This window comes from Patella vulgata, chromosome 3 (assembly GCF_932274485.2).
Source record: "Patella vulgata chromosome 3, xgPatVulg1.2, whole genome shotgun sequence".
Lineage (NCBI taxonomy): Eukaryota > Metazoa > Mollusca > Gastropoda > Patellidae > Patella > Patella vulgata.
Window position 1 is genome coordinate 62186969 of NC_065881.2, and position 25412 is coordinate 62212380.

Here is a 25412-nt window from a genome sequence, read left to right on the forward strand (position 1 = left end):
TGTTAAAACATTGACAATTCCAACTACAGATTAAATGCTTATGTTATAAAATATATAGGCTATTTTTCTATGTGTTTATAATAAGATTAGTGTTTAGATGTTAAAGGTCTGATTTAATACAGATAAAATAAACCGTTGTTGATTTATAAACAGACACAGTTTGATTTATCATCAGCCTAGTTTTAGAAGTTTTTCCTCTGAGTTATCCTCCATGGGAAAATTCTGGTTTACCACTTTCTGGTTTCTGAAAAAAAAAATTCTGTGGTTGTGTTGTGTCCGATCCAAATCATAAATGGTGGGAAAAATACATTATTCTGGAACTCTTAAAGACTATATTTTAAAGATTAAAAATAAATCTCTAAACAGTTAGATAAGAAATGCATAAAATTTTAACACAGTTTTAATTCTTGAAAAAAATAATTATGTATGTTTATTTTGTATTCATCGATGAATGCATTGTCAACAAAATGACAAGCATTAGGATATTTTCTTAAAAATAAATTGCGTTATAATGCTATGTATTATTTAAAACAAAAACAGATAAATATAGACTGGATGTATGCCTGAAAATAAATTGTGTAGTTGATTCATTTTTAAATAAAATCTACTAAATCTAGATCAGTTGGTTTAATGCACGAAAACATTCAGTTTGCTCACGTTCCTCACTATGGCTGAATGGTTAGCATGTGCGCACTGTACCATAAAGTCTGTCATTGAGTCAACTGGTGTGGTTTCGATTCCCCGGTTATACGTGATGAGGAGTAGGGTCGCCTGTCCAACCTCGTGGGTTTTCTCCGGGTCCTCCGGTTTCCTCCCACTGCTAAAGAACCCTACACGCAAGCGAATTATTTCTCTCTCTCACTAAATCCATTAATCAGTTGAAGGAAAGGATTGGTGGGGTCAAATGGTCTAATGCTTGTGTTTAATCATAAGTTCTGTCAAGTGGTGTGGTTTTGATTCCCCGCTTGTACATCTCAAGGTGTAGGGTCGCTTGTCCTACCACATGGGTTTTCTCTGGCTCTTCCAGTTTCCTCCCACTGCTAAAGACCCCTATGCGCAAGCAAATTATTGAAATTAAATTGAATTATAATATGTTAGTCCCGAAATGACCTAGTCAGGGGCGGATCCAGGAATTTTTGCAGGAGGGGGTTTGCCAGGCTCCTGAGACAATGTTTGTGGACACTCTAGAGGTCACAATTTTTATCCGATTTTAAAAAACCTTTGATTATATCACTGTTACACCCTAATGATGGTTGGATTCGAATTGTGTGTAAATCGGACCATAACTGCCGGACAAAATGGCCAGCCCTCGTATGCAAATAGTGTAAATATATGGTATATCAAGGTTGTGGACCCTCTAAAGGTCACAATTTTGATCCGATTGTGATGAAACTTGAAATATGTCTTTATAACCCTGTTCCTGTCGATATTCAAGCATATTGGATCATAACTTCCTAAATTATGGCTCTTGATTGTATGAAAAATCTATTTTTGTTTAGCTTGTTCTCTTTCCATCTCCTGCAAAATGTGGGCTTATCCTGCCTGGCAGCTGCTGGTCTGATTTTGATGAAACTTAAAATATATGTTTATATCCCAGAGATCTTTGATGAGTTCAATTTTGGTGCACACTTCCTTTTATGCAAAATGTGAAATATGTACAAAGTTTGTGGACCCTCCAGAGGCAACACAATTTTTGTCCGATTTAGATGAAACTTAAAATATGTTTTAAGCATCAAAGGTTGGTTCTTGGATAAGTTCACTTTTGGTGCACATCAGACCTTCCGTTCGGGATTTATACCCCTTGCCTTTTATGTAAAATGTGAAATATTTACAAAGTTTGTGGACCCTCCAGAGGCGACAATTTTTGACTCATTCAAAATATGTGTTAAGGATCAAATTTTCCATGCTTTTTTATGCAAAATGTGAAATATTTATGAAGTTACTAGATCCTCCATGGCTACAATTTTTGTCTTGATTCCTATAAACCTTAAGATATATAATAGGGATCAAAAAATCTTGAATAAGTTTGGTTTTGTTGAGTATCAAAACTCCCTCAAATTGGGACAATGAGAGGATGAGTTTGATTTGATTGTGCTTCAGACTTTCCTTTCTAGAGTTATGACCCTGTGAAATATGTATGAAGCTTGTAGACCCTCCAGGGGCTACAATTTTTGTCTGGTTCAGATGTTAGGGATCAAAAGTTCTTGAATCGGTTCGATTCTGGTGCGCATGAAGAATTGGGACAATGAGAAGTTGAGCCCTATTGATTTCCCCTGTTCTCCGTCCATCTTTGCAAAATGTGAGCAATCTTGCATGGCAACCACTTGTTTAAAAATATGAAAAAAAAGTGAAATTATTGTTTCCATTTTAACATTCTGTTTAAAAAATAAAATGGAAATTTTAGATGATGTGGTTTTTGTTCTGCATACTTCTCAAATTAACTTTGTTATATACTTAAACATACATTATGCAAGAGCCAAATCTGCCTATTAAAGGTCTTTCTTTAGGCTTGAAATGTTATCTAAATTATTAATTAGACATTAATTAACTTATCCAGACCATAGCCAACTCTCGAAGGTCATCACTAGCCTGCGATATTTACTGGATTAGGATCCGATCTGCTGCTCTACGCTTATTCATGATTAAATCAAGAAATGGATAATCAAGACTGTATTTTACTGTACCGACTTTAGTAATGATGATTGAGGCTAGGCCCAAAATTCAGTCGCTAAATTCTCGGTTCAGAGTGGATCAATTATTTAGTTTTTAACTATTATAGTGAGAACTGCCAGTTCTTTAATTAATCTCCCATAATGTCTCTTTAAAAAAAAAATCATAATACAAAATTTTATTTACAAAAATGTACTTAAAGATCTAGTAGATGATATACCTATAAAATTGTTGTTTTTTTTCAGCAATATATTGATAAAGGAAACGATTTATTAGAAGAAGCCAGTATGTTAAGTCAGACTGGTAATTTTGATGAGGCAACAGGGTACAAAGATTTGGCAAGAATGCTCAAAAAACATCTTCATACTTTTTCTAACCAACTTGAAGACAGAAGAGAGAAAATAGAGGGCACGGCCAAGTGTTATCAACTTCTTGACAAGGTAGGTTACTTAAAACATTTTTGTTGGAAAAACCAAAGAACATTTTTCTTTAAAAAAAAATGTTTAAGAGATATGTCCATATAAATTAGCATTTGAACTATTAGATATTTGGTTTATATTTATACACTAGTGTGTTAAAATAAAATCTGTAGTGAAGGACCTCTAAAGAGATTTGACACTAATAGTCAAAAGTTTTTTTTTTCCTTATTTTTTCTTTTAGTTTTTATGTAGAAACACATATAACATACAATTATTTAATTTGATTTATGAAAGAGACTAAATTGTATTTTAATGGTTGGTTTTGTAGTTTTAACAAGGTATTGGAAATTGTCCAAGCTTGGTGATTTTAATTTGGCCATATATTTCTTAATCCATAATGAATTAAGCTTAATTAATAATATTTGCTACCTGCAACATTTACTGCTTTAAATATTTAATTTTTTTTTTTAAAAACTTTGTTTATTACTAAATGTCACAATTCATGGACTTAGTAAATTTGAATCTTTAAATATTTAATTTTTTGAAACTTTGTTTATTACTTAATGTCCTAATACATGGGCTTAGTAAATTTGGATCTTTATTTAAAGAATTTATTTTTATATTGTAACAAATTATTAAATAACCATCTCGAACATTGTTGTGTATTGAAACTTAATGTCATATCCATACTTTGGGAAAAAGCACCTTTTGTTCTTGAGCAGCCTCTCTGTGATTTGCTTTGAATTAACAAGATTAAACATTGGCTAAGAGTGAAGGCCTCCATCGGGATTTATTATGTCAACATATCAATTGTAGCCAGCACTTGAAATTTTAGCTTTGATCAATACGATGGATAGGTTGGTCACAAGTTAAAAAAGCTGTTAGTTGTGAGTTGAGTTTGTCAAGTGGATGCGGTTGTGGTTTGATTTTCCAATCTTTCTCTATGAATTATCATAGACCATTATCTTACTACGTTTGGATTATATTAGAATTAATTAAAAAGGTAGAGTGCAGATTTAAGAGTTTTAGAAAATTATTCAACACAGTTTCAAGTCCATTCAAGTATTCTGTGTCAAAAAGCAGGTTTTCTTTAAATATATATAGATATATTTATTGTACTGTTTTGTTTGAAAAAAAAAAGACATTTTCCTTTTAAATTGTTTGGCATTTTTGGAGGAGATTATTTATCAACATTAAATTGATTCATTTCTGCAGTTAAAAATACCTTATGATATAACATGTTGTGTTTTCTTCTTTCCAGAGTTATGAGTGGGCTTTAGAAGCCATGAAATACATTGCCAGTATGAAAATGGAACATTGTGCTAGTCCAGCAGGACTTGATAAACTGTTAAAAAGTCTAGAGGCTTATCTGCTGGAACATCCACCATTAACAAGTGATATTTTTGACCATATGATAGAAGTTACTCAAAGACTTCAAAATGACAAATTACTAGACCAGTGTCGCCTGGCAAAAGCTAGGTGTGAGGAAACCTATCATTTACTTTTATTGCGACAAAATACTTTACAACGAGCGCGAGACCAACTTACTGTAGACAATAAAACAAAGTCAGACAATTCTCATTCAATTGACCCCGATTCTGTCATAGAAATTAACTCACAGAGTTTCTGGGAACCACAAATGACAAGCACTCCAACTAGAGGAATTACATTTATTGCAAAATCCAAAGATCAGAGGCGTTCTTGTTCACCATCCACAAGCTCAAGTTCTGGTTCTCGTGATTATACTAGTACTTCAAGCACTTCATCTAATCAAATGGCAAGACAGAGTAAGGAAAGTGGAATTGTTGTATCTCAAGATAGTTGCGCGGGTAGTGATATCAGTATGGAAAGTCTCCATCAAAAACTAACTATGTCCACATCCATGCCACAGCCAGGAAGTACTTACACAGAGAGAGACAGGCCCTTAAAAAAATTATTAAAGAGAACAATTACATCTCCTGTTCCTATCACTGGTTCACCAATTTTAGAAGACAGAGTTAGTTCATCAAGTGATCCCCGATCAATCCGTGAAAGACGTTCGGGAAAGTCTGTCAGTATGGTTACTGGTAGCTCAGAAAGTCTTCCAAGGTAAGATTTAAAAGTGTACTTAAAACTACTTATTTGCTCAAATTTATGTGTCGGTTATAGTCAGCACACTATGCTTTACCAATTTCAATTTCACTTCAAAATTACAAAACATGCAATCTTGACTAATAATCCAACATAGTAAAAACATGATTTAAATCTTATATCCACAAAATAGGTCTCAAGTTTGTTTTCATGCTTTACTATAAGTAGACCTATATTCCAGTATCAACTCATTAAACCTCCAGTAATAAAGTTTAGAAAATTTTTGTGTAGAAAAATATGTTAACCATGAACACAAATGGTAATTTCATAAAATTCATGATACAACTATTATTGGAAAATTGTCTTGGTAAAGTTTGATCTTAACTTAGACATGAAATTTTTCAAGATACTTATTGATGAACAGACTAAGGTTACAATAGGCTATCTGTCAACAAGTCAAACTTTAAAGCCATTCTTAAGCCTATACATTGTAATTTTTTTTATCACCTTTCTTGATAATTTAATTTTGAGGTATTTTAAGCCTGGGCTGGTATACCGGTAACTAGTAATTTAGCCGCTTGAATAAACACCCTTGATGTTACTGTTAATGTAACAAATGTTCATACAGTATATTGTTATATTCCTGCGTGTAACAGTGCCACTAAGCAGCACCCATAACTCTCCTAATTGAGCTAGAATGTTCAAACTTGGTGTAGATGAGCATTTACTGGTTAGGGTAAGCAGAGATAAGCAATTTGATGGGTTGATGCTTTGGGACACAATAACTTTAGTTCTGATTAAGTGAGAGTGATCAAACTTGGTGTATAGTTTCATTACATCAAACCTTGACTGAGTGCGATAATGAACATTTTCTGCTCAGGGTATGCAGAGCGATAAGCAATTTGATTGGTCGGGTCTTTGGAACGCAATAACTCTCCTTCTAATTGAGCAACAATGTTCACACTTGGTGTAGGTGTTTATTAGGTGAATGCCTTCATGGAGTTCAAAGATGAGAATTTTCTGCTATGGGTAAGCAGAGATAAACATTTCGATTGGTTGATGCTTTAGGACGTGATAATTAAGTGAGAATGATGAAACTTGGTGTATAGTTTCATCACATCAGTACCTTGACTAAGTTTGATAATGAACATTTTCTGCTGAGGGTAAGCAGAGCGATAAGCAATTTGATTGGTCGAGACATTGAAACACAAAGGCTCCCCTTCTAGAGACAAGGTTAGGAATTAGCCATAAGTTGGCCTAAATGAGAGAAGTCCAAATTATACTAAATGCATATTTATTAACAACAAATTACAATTATTTTATAATATATTATTGAAGACCGGACAGGTGTTTATATACATGTAGGTACAGGAGTTTTATCGAGAATCAAATTGCCAAGTATAAGTTCAATAATAGTAAACGTAACAGAATGAAATATTTCAAAGACCGAATAGTAATAATAACAAATGTCAAACATATAGATGTTATACATATTTGAAATCAGCGAAACATACTACAAATTTTGATAATACAATTAAATATAAATAAATTAGTAATATATACATTATTTACATAAATCATTCAGTAAATGGACATGAATATGGTTATCTACCCTTATGAAAGCAAATGGGAAATGACTGGTTTGTAAACTGTTTTTGGATTGGTTCGTAGACTTGATTGGTTCGTAGACTTTCGCAACAATCAAGGCCAGGGCAGATAATTTGAAATCGTGGAAACACTATGGATTAACCCAGGGTATAGTGGAGTAGAACGGAATGAGCTAGGAATACCGAGGATAGGTCAAAAGCCGCTTGTATGACCCCTGACGCAACCTCCCAGTACAACAGGTCAGATCTTCATGTAGTTTAATTTTCACTTGGATCATTCAAATAGTAGGTTTTGCAGTAAACCATTTCTTATACATCCATGTGTGTGTATCTGCCATTCTTTGAGAAAATATGAATATAAACCCTGTTTGAAAAGCTAATTAATAACTGTAATATTTCTGTTGCCCTTGCTGTTCTATCTTCTGAATCGAGAAAGGTGTTACTCCAATTAAGCTTATATTGTTTGTCATCAGGCAAACATGTAATTTTCTTACTTGAGTACTGGTATTTGATGTAAATAAGGTAAATTACGAAGCCTGCATTCAGCCAAGATTTATAGTAGGATGTTCTTAGATAATATTTCTTTAAAATATGGCTCACTGACCATAATATGTGGAACAAATCTCTAGAATTTTACACACCATCAACGCCTAAATTCATGTTAATTTACTGGTATGTAAGAGTTTACATTCTAAATGGTTCGTTACATTTTTATACGACCACATTGAAATGTGGTCGTATATTGTCATCATCTCGTTTGTCGGTCAGTCCGCCCACCTAGAGGCTAAAATTATAGCCCGATTGACTTCAAACTTATACATAGTATTTATGGTCATGAGACAAAGAATCCTATTGATTTTCAGCAATTTCCAATAATTACTGCCTTTGTTATGGTCCTTGATCACTTTGGAAACTCTTGTGGACGCTCTAGAGGCTAAGGTTATTACCAATAGTATTCATGGTCATGAGACGAAGAAACATATTAATTTTCAACAATTTCCGATAATTACTGTCAAGAGTTATGGCCCTTGATCAATTTGATAAATCTTGATACTATCAAGTTCATAGTGTTCTAGGTAAATGAAATGAAATGAAATGGGGTTTAACGTCATACTGTTTTACTCCTACTGGGTTAATAAAGACGGGCATACGCCATGCGGTGTGCTATGAAGAAAATTTTGCCTGGGAACCACAGCCTACTCTCATTTCGAATTCCAAGTGTCAAGGGTACTTTACATGCACGCCAATGTGTACATAGGACCTCAGTTTTTCATCCCATCTGAATGACTATACGTTGTCCGTTGCCAGGCCCTCCGTCCTACATCACTGACAAGGGGTAACCATGCCGGAAACTCCAGATAAACTTTCTCGGCAGTCTCGGACCCAGAGATAAGTTTACTCTTCGTTTAACTCTGGGAAAACTCGCCGGCCATTAATCAGTTTTAAATTGGTTCCTGAGCTCCGCCACCAGTGGCTCCTGATAGGCTGGATTTGTTTGAATGAAGTGCTGCTGACAATTAGGCATCGGTTTGTTGCATGGGTTACATATTAATGATCCTTGGAACCTTTTTGCACATCTTGACATCAAAAGTTCATTCGAAAACAGTCGACTTGATGATTTATTAGGAACTATTTTTAGCACGCAATGTGAGTGATTTGGCTAAATAGGCAGAATTTCTAAAGAAACTCGAGTTTGAGTCGCCATCTTGGATCTTTGTGACTGACGGAAGGTTACATCATGTGACATTCAAAATGGCTGGCGAGTTTTCCCAGAGATAAACAAAGGGTAACCTTATCTCTGGGAGCCGAGATCACTTTCTTAGCCAAAAGGGGACCTCCAGGATATCGAAACAACGTCGTACTCACTAAGCCATTGTGGCTGGGGTGGGTGGTTGGGGTGGGTGGTGAATGTTTTCTTGAGGTGACGTTATATTTTCAGTAGGTCTACTTTGATCAGCCAAAATAGGTGTGTTTGGTTTGTTTTTATTAATTTTTTATGAATTATTGTTCAGATAGTTTTAGTTAGTGGGATATTGCATTCTTCATTGTCTTCTATTAGTGTTTAATGTCCACTTCCACCGAAGGGGATATCACAGACAAGTTGTCTTATTTTATTATGCTTAGCGCACGCACAGGGGTCTTTTCAGTGGGAGGAAACCAGAGTACCCGGAGTAAACCCACAAGGTTGAGAAGGCACCCTTATCTCCAAGCCATATACGCTCACATCAGGGATCGAAACCACAAACACAAGCCAGAAGTGACCGGCCAGCTAGAGGTATTGCAGAGAGCCAGGTGATGTTATCTTTCTGCTGTTGCTAAAAGAGTTAATTGTCTGAAAGAACTACATTGATAATTTAAGCATGAATACAAATTGAGACAAATTAGCACAAACCTTGACAGCTTTCAATTCATCTTGTTTTACCATTATTTAAAGGCTCAATACCACTCTTGTTGTAACTGAATAATATGTCCCAATCTTTATTCTGGTCAACAAATTGTACTATTTTACAATATTCCAATTAATTGATGATACAAATTTCATCTTAACACACCTAATTTAAAAAATTGGAAAAATTCAACTAAATGATTTGAAAAGCCTGACGTAAAGCTTTTCAAATTTGACTTGCATTTAAAAATATTTTTGAACCCTCTCGACAAGTAAAATAGGATTTAATGGATAAATGGACACTAATACATCTAGTACTTAGAATAAGGTTATTTTTTATTTTCTGGAGCTGTAAAGCCAGCAAGAGTGTTATTGTCCCTTTAAGTTTTGTATTTTAAATCAAAAATAACCAACATCCTATGGTGTACAGTTGACTAGGCATATGACATATGTAGGCAAGCAGATGTCATTTTAATTTTTTCTATTCGGGGGGATAACTATTTGGTTTCAGTTTAGTCTTGATTATTTCACTAATAATGTAGTTAACATATTTATTTCATAGTATGTTCTTAAAATGATTAATTTTCATTTAGTACTTATGAAATCAGCTCTGGCACACAAGGGCCAAAAGGTTCCAAGATTTTGTCATGAAGTTTTAGCCTACCAGTATTTGATAATTAAACTGCACTTGAAATATTAAAGAAATTAATTTTCTGAAATGTGGTTGTTTGGTTTTCATTGGACAAATGTCTTTACTCCATGGGATATAGAGGGGCAATTAAAGTACAAATAAATTAACATGATTAAGGACAGAAACACATCAAGAATTTTAGACTTAATTGCTAGGATGCTGCAAGATTATGCTGCTTTAATGACTGTACGACTGCTCTTATTGACATGTAGATGTATTTGTTTCTTCAACACGTTTCAAATTATTGTTTCGTGTGAATCAGTGTTTTTTGGCAAAGTGTATACATTCTGTGTAGTTCATTTTAAAGCTAAAATAACACTCATTTTATGTTGGGAAACATGGCATGATTACCCAATACCGATAACTAAATCAATTAAAAACATTCTTCATGTTTTTATCTTGGTAATTAATGTCTTATAAAGTTAAAACGTCTAGATTTTAACAAATAGTTGCATACTGTATAATTTCTTTATTAACAAGATTTGTTATAATGAAATTAACTTAAAGGCTTCAGTCATCATGCACTTCATGTCCTTGGTGTAAACAATTAATCATTTTTGACTTCTTCTCCTAAACTGCTTGACAGTCTCACATTGATTATTTAATATCTTCACCAAAATTACTTGATTAATTCCAACGAATTTGGTAGTTATTTTGATTGGGTGATGATTGTCCAGATTTATTTAAATAAGGAGAACCTTCAAGGGAAAACTCTAGATGTTTTTGATATCTTTTCCTATCCCACTTAATTAAATTACAACCCAAATAGTTAAATATGTTGCCTGGATAATGCTTATTCAAACTTGTTCAAACAAAGTTGCCTCACTCATAGGTGTGGGACAGTGCATCTTGATTGGTCAAATTTAGGCATCTTATTTTTCGTCCACAATTGCTTGATTTAAATATTTTTAACCCTTTTCCTATAATTACTCAATAAATTACAACTAAAACTGATAGCTATGTTTCTCAGTTGATGCTAATTCAGATTTTTTCAAACCTTGTTACTTGACCCGATAGGAACTGGCCCAAGCCACCATCATTGGTCAAATGTATGTGTCTTCAACTTATAAACTTCTTGACAGATTTTAACCAACTTTGGTAGGTATGTTGATTGGATGGGTTTGTCTGGATTTGTTAAAATAAAGTTACTTAGCCTCAAAGGGAGGAGTCTCGTTATGGGGTAGATTTAGACTCTGTTGACTTATTTTCATAAAACTCATGTTTTCAGAATTTCAGTTATATTTAGAACCTTGTCAAAATTGTGCTTATTAGATTAGTTCAAATAAATTGTTTTTGTCTATGGGAACATGACAGGGGCATCTAGAGGGAGCACACTGCTTTCTATGGTGTTATTGAAAATTGTCTCCTTAATTTAATCAAACAAATATGGTCTTATGTTGAAAGCATGTATTTTCTCACCAAGCTAATTTTTTTCGATGCACATTTACTCTGTAACAGTGTGCAATGTGTGCAAATTTGAATTAGAAATACCTGCTTTGTGAAAAAGAAAATGCAAAGTGTACTGATTATTCAATTGACAAAAAAAAATGCTTAAAGATGCCTTCCCCCGTTGGATTCAAATCCCTCTCAAAACCTTTTAATTTCAAGAAAATTATCCCATGCTTTGAGAATCGATTGTAGAATGACCAAAAAAATGCTAAAAAAAATAGTCAAACTTTGAATTTGTATTACTTGCCTTGTGAAGGTCTTGGGCTACAGAAAAGTGAGGAATTTAAAGCCAGAATTGACTGTTTTCTGACTGAGAAAAAAACCTGAACTTTGGCATTCATTGAATTGTCTTTATGTTATTTACAGTATGCCAGAAGATGATGATGAGAATAAAACAAGTAATGGTCGTGTTGAAAATGTAAATCATATGAGAAAAGAATGGACACCGGTACCTGTTAATTCACATCTCCTTCGTCAAAATCGAAATAATCCCCTGTCCTCGATGTCTGAATCATCATTATCACAACCAGAAATGAAGAGAAGAAGGTATGTTACTTGTTTCCTTGGAAAAATGAACAAATGACTGAATCCAATTACACCCTACCCCCAACAATTACATATGCAATCATTGTTTATGTATCAAAGTGTCACAAGATAATTTTGGTGTCAGTAATTTATGGTTTCATTTCATGTTTGTTTTTTTTTTACGTGTGTGGCAAATATTTTTTGAACATGTTATTTCTTTATTTTGTTTTACCCACTATTCAAATGTTACTGTAATATTTCTTTGTAGAACCCTATCTCTTATTATGAGTGAAATGGTACAGACAGAGAGAGACTATGTCCAATCATTAGAATACGTAATTGACAACTATATTCCTGAACTACAAAGAGAGGATGTTCCACAAGCCTTGAGAGGAAAAAGAAATGTTATTTTTGGAAACATTGAAAAAATATATGATTTCCATTGTCAGTATTTTCTACATGAAGTGGAATCGTGTGAATTTACACCATATCAAATAGGCCAATACATACTATCACATGTAAGTATATATACTATTCAGTGATCTGAAGTTTATTTCCATATGTGATTCTTCCAAGTCTACTGAGAAACCTGCACTATTGTCTTAATTAATTGTAGTTGGTTGGTTAGAAATTAGACCGGCCAGTAGAATCTCCGAGAAGCTTAGTCTTTCTTCAGAACCATAAAATTCTTAAATATGAACAGTTATAAAAAGTTGAATTTAATTGTTTTTGTGGGTTTTTTTTCAGGAAAATGCTTTTTATTTATATGCCCTTTACAACAAAAATAAACCTAAATCTGATTTGTTAATGGCAGAATTTGGTAAAACATTCTTTATGGTAAGTTAAAATCCGTTTTTTTTTTTCTTCATGTAAAATCATAAAAATTACTTCAATACCAATTGTATTGTTATAATTCACTGTGTTTATTACAATTTTGAATGATGTTATATTAGATCCATGCCAAAAAGAATGAATTAATATAACTATAAAATTTCTTTTTTAGGACAAACAGTTACAGTTAAATGACAAAATGAATCTGGCTTCGTATTTATTAAAACCTGTTCAGAGAATGGGAAAGTATGCATTACTTTTGAAACAGATTATCAGAGAATGTTCAGAAACCGAACCAGAATACCAGGAATTAAAGGTAAACAGATATCAAGTAGTTTATCTTTACTACTTGGCATGGTGACTTCTGTTTTCACATTTGAAATTCCTCATAAATCTGTAATAAAAATTCAGTTTTTGTTTACTTTGAACGATGAAATTATTGCAATAATTTCTACAACTGTAGACTACTGATTAAAATTTTTTGCTTTCATTCGAACTCTTCCTCTTGCCGCCCCACCCTGCCCCATATTTTAAAGATATTTTCTTTTTACTTTTTAGGCAGCTGAGGAAATGGTGAAGTTCCAGTTAAGACATGGAAATGACTTATTAGCTATGGATGCCTTAAAGGATAGTGATGTATGTCTAACGATATTTCGATTTTTTTTTTTATGTGGCATTAGACAAATATTTATACTTAACTTCTTTTGTTTATAGTTATAACATCCATTTCTTGGTGGTTTTTTTTAAACCATTGTAAACAAGTGAATGAAAAATATTTCCTTGTCTTTTAATATCTGGAATTTTTTTTTCGCAGGTAAACTTACAAGAACAGGGTCGACTTTTACGCCAAGATGAATTCCTAGTATGGCAGGGACGAAAAAAATCAATACGACGAGTCTTCTTATTTGAAGATCTCATTCTTTTCAGTAAAACCAAAAGAGGTCGTCAGGGTCATCATGATATGTATCTGTATAAAAATAGTTTTAAGGTAGGATTTAAGTTTCAAAAATTTCAGCCGAATCCATTCAGTCCCACATCAATTTTTTTAGTTTCAAAAATAGTTTCAAAATATGATATTTCTGTGCATGCGCACTCGACAGATTTGAGACCAGATTTGGAATCGGTGTATAGGTTTACATTTAACTACCTAATTTCAACTTGATACTTCAAGTAATTTGGAAATTATTGATATTTTTTTTTATTTTTCTGGGTGCACCGGTTTAGAAACACTCCATCTCGAAAAAATGTCTACAAAATCTTTAATAGTCAGGATTTTTGGAAAATATTTTGTATCGGGAGTTTTCATAAGGCAACACTTCAATAAAAAAAATTATGAGCGAAAGCGATAACGATGGGTTCCCCCGTTGGTTGAATTGATGTTGAATGACCCTTGTTTCAATATTCATATTTATAACTGTTTCCTGTAAATTTTGTCGGCGCTTTGAGCAAACAGTATTGCTTCGAGTCTAGCGCTTTATAAGAACCCTTATTATTAAGATTTAAAAATAATGTAAGACCTAAAAATATCTGTACACCTAGTTTGCACTAGAAAAACAGAAACAGATTTACTATTGCAGACCTGCCCTTTCCATCACCTGCAATGGTGTGGTAAAGGTGGTAGGTAAAACAAGAGAAAGGGTTATAAAGAAGTTTATATGTTCCACAAATACCACATGATACAGTTTTTATATTATATCAAAGAATGTAATAAAATGCGTAAATGTGTAATAGGATGCTAGTTAATCTATACCATAAAACCATGTACCATAACCATTAAACAACACTTATGCTGGCATTACACATAACTATAAACACAAAACATATTTTATGCTTGGCCCTGAAATTCCATAGTTGCCATTATTCAGGTGTTTATAACCAATTGTTCTATTGGCTTTTCATCTTACAATTTTACATGACATATATAATCATATTTCAGACCGGTAAAAAGTATTGTCACACTTCACATTCAAAGTCACCTTAACTGTTAAATGAAATATAAAATAATAATCATAGCCATTTGTGGAAAAGAGCCGATGTGTGACCTTATCTGATAATCTGTAACATGTGGAAAAAATGCATGCATGTAATTTAGTTTTATCCCAGCTACACCTACGAATAACTAACCAGGACACAGAATCACATATCACCTGATAAACAACCTTTTCAGAAATAGACCGCCTTCAGAACTGAAGGATTCCAACAAGTTATCCTTTCAACTATACCAGAAATATTTAAAACTAAACCCATATAAAAAACTAAAACATTTCAACCACTAAAATAAAACTCTATAATCCGGACAATACAATTCCAGACCCATACAATAGAAAATCCACCACCCACAACATTTAAACTAATTTATATTAGCTCAAAACCTAAAATATAAACTAATTGTCTGTGATATCACCTCGGTGGAAGCGGACGTTAAAGAAAGCTATTTCACACAATATAAACTCACTAATTAAAAACTTCAAATAATAAAGACACTGACCAGGTTATTCATTACCAACATCAATTGACAGAGTCCCAAAATATAACCCTGTTACATTTACTTTAAACAGAAAATGCTTTAACAAGTGAATGAAAAATTGTATAATTATGTATAAAAGGGGCAAGTTGGATTTTACAAACACAAATTGTCCACATTAAATAAATTTAATTATTACAAAATGTTAACTATGTTGAATATCTGCATGTTCTATAGTCAAACATTGTATAGTACCTGATTATACTAACATGCTCACTAACTCGTCAACTTACAATTAGAGTGTTGTTTCATTTTTAGTAGCACATGCATTAATATTCCAAATGTTTTTATCAGTCATAAAAAGTTCATGGAGAAAGGTGATGCTAAACAGAACTATCTGTACAAACTTCTGTTAGAGTTTTAATAAATTATTCAGTCAATGAGTGTGATCATAGATTGGTTGTTTTGTTTTTTTTTGTAGTCAACAGATTTGGGTTTAACAGAGAATTATGATGAAAGCGGGTTTAAGTTTGAGATTTGGTTTAGAAAGAGAAATAGTGGTGATAAATATATTTTACAAGCTCAAAATACAGAAGTTAAAAGAGCTTGGGTAAATGAAATATCTAAATTACTGTGGAAACAAGCAATGAGGAACAGAGGTATGTTTTAAAATATCAGAATAATGATAATATTACATCATTTGCACAACAAATATTTTAATGTATCCTTTGTAACTAAACCTTGACAACCATCCAATGTTTGTCACTTTTAACTTCAAAATAGTGATATGAAGTTCTGAAACTATTAATATGTTTTTGTGTTGGCTATACTAGTAATTGTCTTGTCCTGAGCTGATTTTAGCTGCCAATCTGGCATGAGAGACGGTGAACTCCTTAAAAAACATTTAGAAGTTGAGGTATGACATTTATAATAACACAACTGCATGATAAAGATACATAGAAGGGTACTGAAATGTTGCATATAATATAAACCAAAATCCATAAAGTTGTGTTGTTATGAAAATGTTTTTTTATTTCAGAAGTGAGATTATCAGAAATGGCCACCATGGGTATGGGAAATAAACCCTGTTTAGATCTGAAACAAAGTGCTGATAATATACAAGATAGATATATAAATGTTGGGTTAGGATTGCGGGGTTGTAAGTATAAATTAGATCTTTAATTTATCATAGAATGATTTTACTCTCACTCTTTGAATATACAATATACATATATTGACTGTTCCTTATATTTACTGAATGTACTGATTCACCTCTTCTACAAGCATGTAGCACTTTGTAGTGAATGAAGCGTTAAAATTTACTATATCCATATTCAGAATTTCCAAACATACCACTAAATCTTCAAAAAGGCTTAACACTGACAAAACCCATGGGTAACACACCAAGTATTCTGCAGAAATTGATATTCCTCTATATAACACACAGCTAAGATTTATTCTTTCTTTTCATTTGTAATATTTTTATATTTTTTGACATGAAAAAAAAAAGGTATAATCAGATGCATTAATTTGAAAAAAAGGCCTACTCAAAATATAAAAGAAAATATTTAAATGACATGCATGGTTATTAAAATAAAACATAAGATGTCCTTGACTTGCATTACTCAATAGCAAGCCACAGCAAACTAGGTAGTTATTTTTGAAATTTTTAAAAACACCAATGATCAAAATGGGATTATTAAAGCTCCTAAACCGCAAATCCGGGAGTTATTGTAGTATAGAAAAGAAATCGTAAGGTTCTTTGATGTCTGAGACAAAATGTGAGTTTTCAAACACCGATAATTGGTGGCATGTGCAATGCGATTATTAACCATTGAAACCTTTTCACGTAAAAGACATACACCATTAATCTGTTAAACCATTAATTTGTTTATTGTTAAGAAATTAATTATACTATAACAACAGTAATTAAAGATGTCAGAATAAATAGTCATTGATTGAGGCCTCTGAAATCGATTGCACTTATCCTGGCTGAAAATGTCAACAGACTTTTGTTCAAAAAGGATATTTCTTAACATGCACCTTCGAATTTGAATTTATGTCTACATAAGTGATATTTTATGAATTTCAAAGACTATATTTAGGCATATCTCATAATTTTAATAAACAAATGAGTTGTATTGATATCAGTCAGTTAGCGACATACCATATGTAGGCATATTTTTCTTCTTTTGCTTTGAAAGTGGAAGAAAAAGTTCCAAATTTGTATTCCCCTAAATCATTATGACTGCCCAGTGCAATCAAGTGTGTGTTATATATGTGCAAAAACTAAATGACTCTTGAAGTACTTTGAAATAATGACAATATCAACAGACTCTGAACATGTTTTGTTTTTTGTAGCTCGATGTCGAAACTCCATTGCCGTCTCGTCATTTGATCATTTAAGAAATGGAAACAAACGACCCCATTCCATCATTTCGGTCAGTAGTAATTCTTCATCTAACTCAAGTCACTCAAGTTTTGGTTTGTTTGGTTCCCTTAATCTGGCTTTTGATCCTTTAGACACCTTACGACATCAGCACCGAACCTCAACTCTTCTATCCAATGGTATGCATGGGTATATTATTCTTTATTTTCAGCTGTTTTTTAATAATGTTTTTTTTTTTTTTACTCCAATATTTATTTTGATTACTTGGTTTTAACTGAGTTTTATTTATTTTGGTCATCTCTATCTTAATATTTTTATACGCCCACATTTTCGTGTGGATGAATATTGCCGTCTCCCCTGTCCATACGTCCGTTCACATTTTGTTTGTGGGCACACTACAGGTCAATTTTTATCAGATTTTAACGAAACTGTTGGTTCCTGTTGAAATTGGCATGTATCAGTCCCTAACTTCATAGATTATGACCCCTCTAGAGGTCACAATTTTTATCCGATTTTGATGAAACTTGAAATGTATGTTTATATAACCCAACGATCTTGGTTCTTTTCGATATTCGCGCATATCAGATTGTTACTTCCTAATTTATGGCCCTCATGTTTTTAGCTTGTGGTCACAATTTTTATCCGATTTAAAAAACTGTTTGAATATATCACTGTTACACCCTAATGATGGTTGAGTTCGAATTTCATGAAAATCGGACCAAAACTGCCAGACAAAATAGCCGCCCCTTGTACACAAATAGTGTAAAAATATGGTATGTCAAGCTTGTGGACCCTCTAGAGGCCACATATTGATCGGAATTTGATGAAACTTTAAAATTATGTTTATATCACAAAGATCTTGGTTCCTTTCGTTAATCGCGCATATCAGATCGTAACTTCCTGGATTATGGCCCCTGATTGTTCGAAAAATCATTTTTTTAGCTGGTAGACCCGCTAGAAGTCACAATTTATATTCAATTTTAAATATATCACAGTTACACCATATTGATGGTTGAATATGAATTTCGTAAAAATCGGATCGAAACAGCCCAACAAAATGGCGCTCCTTGTGCGTAAATAGTGTAAAAGTATGTAATACCAAGGTTTTGGACCCTCTAGAGGTCTCAAATTTTAAGGGAATTTGATGAAACTTAAAATATGTTTATAGCTTGTTCTCTATCCATCTCTTGCAAAATGTGGCCGCATCATGCCTGGCAACCACTGGTTTTCATTATTATTCAATTTTGAATCCTATCTATTCCAAATATTCTATAATTTATCAGTCTTATTTCAGAAAAAAAATTTAAACTTGAATTCGGGGATTTTATTTTTTTTACATTGTTTTTTTTTTTTTTTTAAAGTTTACAATGAATAGTTTAGCATAGTCTTGTCTAATTTGTATAATATCTGACATTTTTAATATTTAATGGTTTGAACCCTTCCAGTGCCATGTATTATTTGTTGAATGTAGAGAGTATGTGTCTCTTCTTGTTTTGTGGCAGTCCATTGTTGCTTGCTTTTATATGTTTATTTCAGAATTTCATGGGAGGAGAAAAGTTTTAGGTTTTGGTTTGGTTATGGGGGGTTTTAGGTGTTTTTTTTTTTATCATAACAAAAATTAGGGGTAGGCAAATTCAGTCCAGTCTAATGGTTGCTTTATGGTGGGGGGATAAAAATAAAATGTTTGAATTTTTAGTCATAACAAAATTTAGGTGTAGATGTATTCAGTTCTGTCCAGTAGTTGCTTTTTTGTGTGGGAGAAAACCTATCTTAATTTTTAGTCATCAAGTTTAATTTCACTCTGGTAGATGCTCTTTTGTTTTAGGAAAAACATGTTTTTAGTAATCAAATTTAGTAGCAATATGTTAGTAGAAGTATTAGAAATGTTAATGTAGTATAATGGAGAGGAACATATTCTTATTATCAAGTGAAGAACACTGCTTAATTTTAACCCAGTCAGTAGATTTTATTCTTTAACACCAAATAATGGTCTATTTTCCTCTTATAGTTAATACCAGGTAAACATTATAGGACTATATATTATACTGTCTGATACACTCCCTCCTTTTGAGAAAATTTCTTTTACCATTCTTGATTGAATGTACTAGAAATGAAAATCAAGGGATAAGATAAGTGTTGTCATTCACTTGATAATATAAATATGGGAGTAAGACATATATAAAAACAACTGTATTCAACCGAATAAGCAGACCAACTCTTTGATATGTAATGAGCACACGCTTAAAATAATATTCACAATTTGACAGAATTACAAAGACAGATAAAAATTTGCTCTCTTTGACTATAAATGGCTGATGTCTTTTGCAAGAAGAAATCTAGGCACACTGTGACACCAATTGCATTCAAATTTACTGATATCTTTTGCGAGCAAAAAGTTAATAAGACTGTGACATCACTTGTATTCAAATATTGACTTTTCACTGACAATCATTCGGTCGAATATGGTAAGTGGCACTAAATGTTACCTACTTAATTATATCTTACACACCAACAAAAAATGTGCCTGCTTAAAATAAAGTGAGTTATGTTTGTGCTGCTTATTTTGTTTGTCTATTTTTCTATTGTGATAACATAATAACTTGATAACCTCAATTTCATACAGAAAGTGGAGTTGGAACCGACATGTCCAGTGGATGCGCCGAGCCGAGCGGGGACCTCGACAAAAGTAACCGATGTGTGATACCAAATGACCAGCCCGTGACCTCATCAGCCCGTTCCTACATAAACTACATGAAATCTAAAGTTCTCAAAAAATCTCGAGAACCTGTGGTCACAGATGTAAGTTTATCAGCCATTTTACTGCGCATATGCCTTCATTTAACTGTTTCTTTCCTTATCACTAATCATGTAAACCTTTTATTTTCAGATTTTTTCTGATTATCTGTGTTCTGCCCTTTTTAATTAAAATTACCTAAATTCTGCAAAATACAAAATTCTCATTATATAATGATGGCACAAAATTGGATTTTTTATAATAAAGGGAGTCTCCGGTTATTGTAAATATGATTAAAACTGAAATGCAGTTCTTTTCCTGGTGACAGTGGTGATAATCCCTCTCTAAGTAAAAGGAATCGAGTACCAATTTGTAGAATTTTTGTATATTTACTGTATTCCACTTACTTTCATTTTTCTATTAATTTTTAATTTTCCTTACAGTTTCAGTTCATTTTCATTTTTTATTAAAGTTTTAAAAAAACCCAAGCATTTGTGATATGCGTTAACTAGAAAACTTTGGGAAATGTGGGAATTAGGGCACTAAATGGTGAGGTGAGGTTTGGAAGCAGGTTATGGTAGGGTTAGGTTTGGAAGTGGAGATAGGTAGTCTTAAGGTTTTTGGTATGGTTTTAGTCGGCTTGAAATGTTGCACCTAAGGGAGGGAAACAAAAGAAAGAAAATTTGAAGAGTAGGACAGCAGTAAGTGGTGGAAATGAAGAACAAATAACAGTGGATGTCTTCTATATAAATACGAAATGTTCACCTCAAAGCCATTGTGCATTACCCTGCTTTCACAGGTTTCACAAGCCCACTTTGTTTACAACTTTGTCACAGATATTGCACAACTAACATAGTGTTTAATCAACATGTAGTCATACCTCTGCTGAGACGTCTAGTCGGCCATTTTGATTTAAATCAACTAAAAGAGAGAAATAGATGTTGTTAGCTTTTGATATTGTTTAGTAGCTGTCATTATAGTTGAGCATGTTTTATTTTTTCAGGTGTAGAGATCTTCTCAAGGATGCCAGGCTTCTTTAAACTAATTGGGCCATTGCATGTATATTGTCATCAGTTGCATTTATTTATCTTTTCACCAATGTATGCGCGACACTGCAGTTCGTTTTTACCATTTTCCAACAGGTTGCATATGGGGCAAGTCCTTATAAAGTAATGGTTGCTCAAGCTAACTGTTCCTTGAACTAAGTACGATTAAGTACCACACGAACTGGATCGTATTCAAGTCTCTCTTTTCATTTAAAGAGGTACTGTTATGTTCAAGGAGAAATCTAACAGCACCATCTAACTGGTCCATTCCCTTTCTAGATCGCATAAATGTTTGCTGCACATTTTTTTTCGAAGCTTTTGCCATTGTCAAACATTTGATGGAAATAGTCAGTTAGTATGAAGATTAATTTGGTAATGGGGTGAATTTGGACGCTTGGAATATGGTGATGCAACCGCATGCACAAATTAATGACACGTCATTTGAAACATTTCAGGATGATATAGAAACAGAATAATTTGTTGAATCTTGAAAATAATTTATTTTTCTCAGGAATGTATAATTTTGTCTTATAATAAATGTGTAAAGGTGTTTATGTCTGTACTATATTGTATTTGTAGAAATAGATTTTTATACTGTTTAAATATGCGCTATAATTGTACATTTATTAGGTCTATTTTCATTCAATTAAATTCTTCTGTAATTATAAAATAGAATTTTAACTGTTAATGTCTTTAAACCAAGAGATTATAATTTATTTATATGTAAATGGATAAATTTTATGTACATCGTTAAATAACTTCAACACACTACCTGTAGTAAGGTTCATGCTGTCCAATTGCAGGTCTATATATTGTTCATTTCTATATTGTACATTGAAATTCATTTATTATTATATAAGTTTCTTTATATCTATCAGCAAATTCTCACAGACCTTTAAATTTTATTGACATTTTGATGTACATAACACATGCATATTCAGTAAATCATTAAAATAGTACACATTTTTTTATACAAAGTTTCCATAGACTCTGACCATTAATGTTATAAATTTTTACTCCAAAAGAAAATGGGTACACAATATTTTGCAACTTATTTTTGTACATTCGAAATCCTAAGAAATGATCTGTTAGTTTTATAATGTCTTCCATTTTACAGTGTGCCTTACTTTTGGTATGTTATGTATTTACGGTCCTTGTGGTAAAATCATGTATTATTTATTGACTTAACTAATGTCTTTGTTGTCACAGACAAATATTGTAAATATATGAACTATAAATAGACACATTATGCTGTTCGTACTTGTATGATAGCAATAAAGAATATGAAAGAAGTCTGTGTGATATTTTATCAATATGTGGAATGCAAGAATTTATTGTCTTAGATTTTTCAACAAAAAAAACTGGAACAAGAATTGAAAGCAAGTTTATTTGGAATAGAAAAATGTGACAAAAAGCTTAATGTAAATATAGATACCACTAACTAAAATATTTAGTATTGTAAACTATATCCGATCAATAATTTTTTGCTTCACAGTGTTTTGTAATTTATTTGAATGGTGGATGAGAGTTGTAACATGTACAGTTTCCATAGATTTCAGAACTGAGCTGTTCAACCCAGTTAACAAGACAAGATCACATCAAGATATTTCATTATTTTGAAACTGCTCACAATATATTGCTATGGGTTACTATTTTGAATCAATTAATCATGTTGAAAAATATGAGTTTGTCTACAGAAAATATTATAGAGCTGGTATGATATTGTTATAAGTGTAACTGACTGTATAAATGACAAGTACAATATTAGCTAAGCCTAATAATATGGGTTGGAATTAATAGATCTAGTATCCAAAAATGTGTTTCGGTAAGACACTTGAATAAAGATTATAATACAAGATCTTCATTTAATAACTGATAATTTCAAAATAATCTTAATGAAAATTTTGACATCATTTATCTGAATCCAGTTCTTCCTATGTAAGTAATCAAAACAGATCATGTTCGTAGGTTGGATTAAAAAAAAACAAGGGTTCACCTTTGTCCATGTAAAAGGACCCTTCCACTCCCCTATATGGTTGGAATTTGAAGAAAAATGGGCAGAAAAGCACAAATCAACCTCCTATTGGTTATGATAGTAAATAATGAGTATTGATGCCAATAAACATATGACAGAAGATTATCAACAAACCATCAAATAATCACTTAACCAAATAATTATTATTGATCAAATGAACAAACACAATGTACCGGTACCTGTTTGTTGTTATGAAATGGAAGGTTAATAACTGCATATATATTTATCAGAAATCATGTTAGTTTTCCCATGGACCTTGTATTACGGTCCATGGTTTTCCATAGGATTCATAAATACAATCAAAACAAAGTTTGGAAATATTGATATTTTTATTCGTCCACATGTCGCCCCTGTCTGTGGGTGTGTGCCTGCGTGTAGCCTACAGGCCACAATTCTTAAGTGATCATCTTGAAACTTATTTACTTATTCCTTATACCCTAAGGATGATCCCTATTGTTTTTGGTGCATGCCCAACCCCCAGGGACAGAGCCATGCCCATTTCTTCTATTTGTTTGTTTGTCGTCTACAGGCCGCATTTCTTTACGTTTTGGGTGCAGGCCCAACCCTCAGGGACAGAGCCACACCCATTTTCTTTTTGTATGTCTGTGTGTCGCCTACAGGCCACAAATTCTTAATCGTCTTGAAAAATTTTCGTATGAATTCCTTATACCCTAAGGATGATCCAGGCTATTGTTTTTATACGCCCACATTGAAATGTGGTCGTATATTGTCGTCGCCCCCGTCCGTCCGTCCGGCGTCCACAATTGCTTGTGGACGCTCTAGAGGCCAAAATTAATATCCGATTGACTTTAAATTTATATACAGTGTTTAAGGTCATGAGACGAAGACGCCTATTGATTTTCAGTGATTTCCGATAATTACTGCCAGAGTTATGGCCCTTGATCACTTCAAAAAATCTTGTGGACGCTCTAGAGGCCAAAGATAATATCCGATTGACTTTAAATTTATACACAGTGTTTAAGGTCATGAGACGAAGAAGTCTATTCATTTTCAGTGATTTTCGATAATTACTGCCAGAGTTATGGCCCTTGATCACTTTGAAAAATCTTGTGCACACTCTAGAGGCCAAAGTTAATATCTGATTGACTTCAGATTGATACACAGAGTTTAAGATCTTGAGACGAACAAGTATATTGATTTTCAATGAATTTTTATGACTTGGAACAGCTAAATCCATGATACAGTATTAAAAGTTTTGTTTACAAAACGTTAGCATGGGGCAGAACTTTATAAAAACCAAACAAATTCTAATGGTTTTCTGAGTTGTTGCTCTTAATCAGATTTTAGTGTATTATAAATGTTTCATTACCGAAAAAAGTAAAAATATGCGACAACTCTTGTTGACTGCCCGGACGATTTAGCTGCTGTGGGCGTATGTTTCGTTGCCTGGCAACCTATCTTTATCGATACTCTACAGGTTGCAATAATTAACAGATTTTGTTCAAATTCAGCATATCAATCATTTAAATAACCGGATGGTACCAATTTATATTGTTCCATATCCTCCCCCGAGGGGCAGAGCCACGCCCAATTTTTGTATTTATCGTCTACAGGCTGCAATTACTTATTTATTTATTTTGGTGCATGCCCCGACCCCCTAGGTCAGTGTCACACCCAATGTTTTGTTAATATTTTCTGTAAATTTGGCAAAACAAACGCCTAGCCTTCTTTGCCTCTTGTCATATTACAGCCATTTCATATTTCATTCTCTTCATTTTAAAAAGTACCATATCAATCAAAGCAGGAATGTGGATGTATATTGCAGCATTAGCGATGCTCTTGTTATCTCTTACCTGTTCACTAAGTTTTAAGGCAAGGGTAATAATTTTAATATATTCAAGGTAATTCATTGATCTGTATTCTCTTTATTAAAGATGATTTATTTATGATTTATATACAAAGCTGATCGTTCATTCTATAATTGTTTAAAATAGATAATGAAAAATGAATATTTTGAAAATTTCATTCAAATTACTTTATTTTAAGCGAAATTTAAAGTTTTGATACAATATACATTTATTATCAAAACCCCATTTCCCTAGCAATTACATGTTCAATATGGTGCCCAAAATAGA

The 25412-nt window shown here is 32.8% G+C and overlaps 1 protein-coding gene across 7 annotated transcripts in view; it reads left to right on the forward strand.

Moving 5' to 3' along the window:
* Nucleotides 1–22574, forward strand: part of LOC126814486 (pleckstrin homology domain-containing family G member 4B) — an 88506-nt gene extending 65932 nt beyond the window's left edge. For 5 of the 7 annotated variants that reach the window (XM_056099870.1, XM_056099873.1, XM_056099871.1 and 2 more), the window contains 13 exons: nucleotides 2916–3110; nucleotides 4351–5177; nucleotides 11659–11838; nucleotides 12086–12335; nucleotides 12565–12654; nucleotides 12821–12964; nucleotides 13207–13284; nucleotides 13463–13636; nucleotides 15594–15771; nucleotides 16152–16271; nucleotides 17474–17680; nucleotides 20125–20300; nucleotides 21239–22574. In XM_056099870.1, coding sequence (XP_055955845.1) covers nucleotides 2916–3110; nucleotides 4351–5177; nucleotides 11659–11838; nucleotides 12086–12335; nucleotides 12565–12654; nucleotides 12821–12964; nucleotides 13207–13284; nucleotides 13463–13636; nucleotides 15594–15771; nucleotides 16152–16271; nucleotides 17474–17680; nucleotides 20125–20300; nucleotides 21239–21244 — 2625 coding nt within the window. In that variant the 3' untranslated portion in view covers nucleotides 21245–22574. Of the gene's footprint in view, nucleotides 1–2915; nucleotides 3111–4350; nucleotides 5178–11658; nucleotides 11839–12085; nucleotides 12336–12564; nucleotides 12655–12820; nucleotides 12965–13206; nucleotides 13285–13462; nucleotides 13637–15593; nucleotides 15772–16151; nucleotides 16272–17473; nucleotides 17681–20124; nucleotides 20301–21238 lie in introns of those variants that run through there. The other 2 variants (XR_008787704.1, XM_056099874.1) reach the window with 2 other exon arrangements.
* Nucleotides 22575–25412: the final 2838 nt, after the last annotated feature.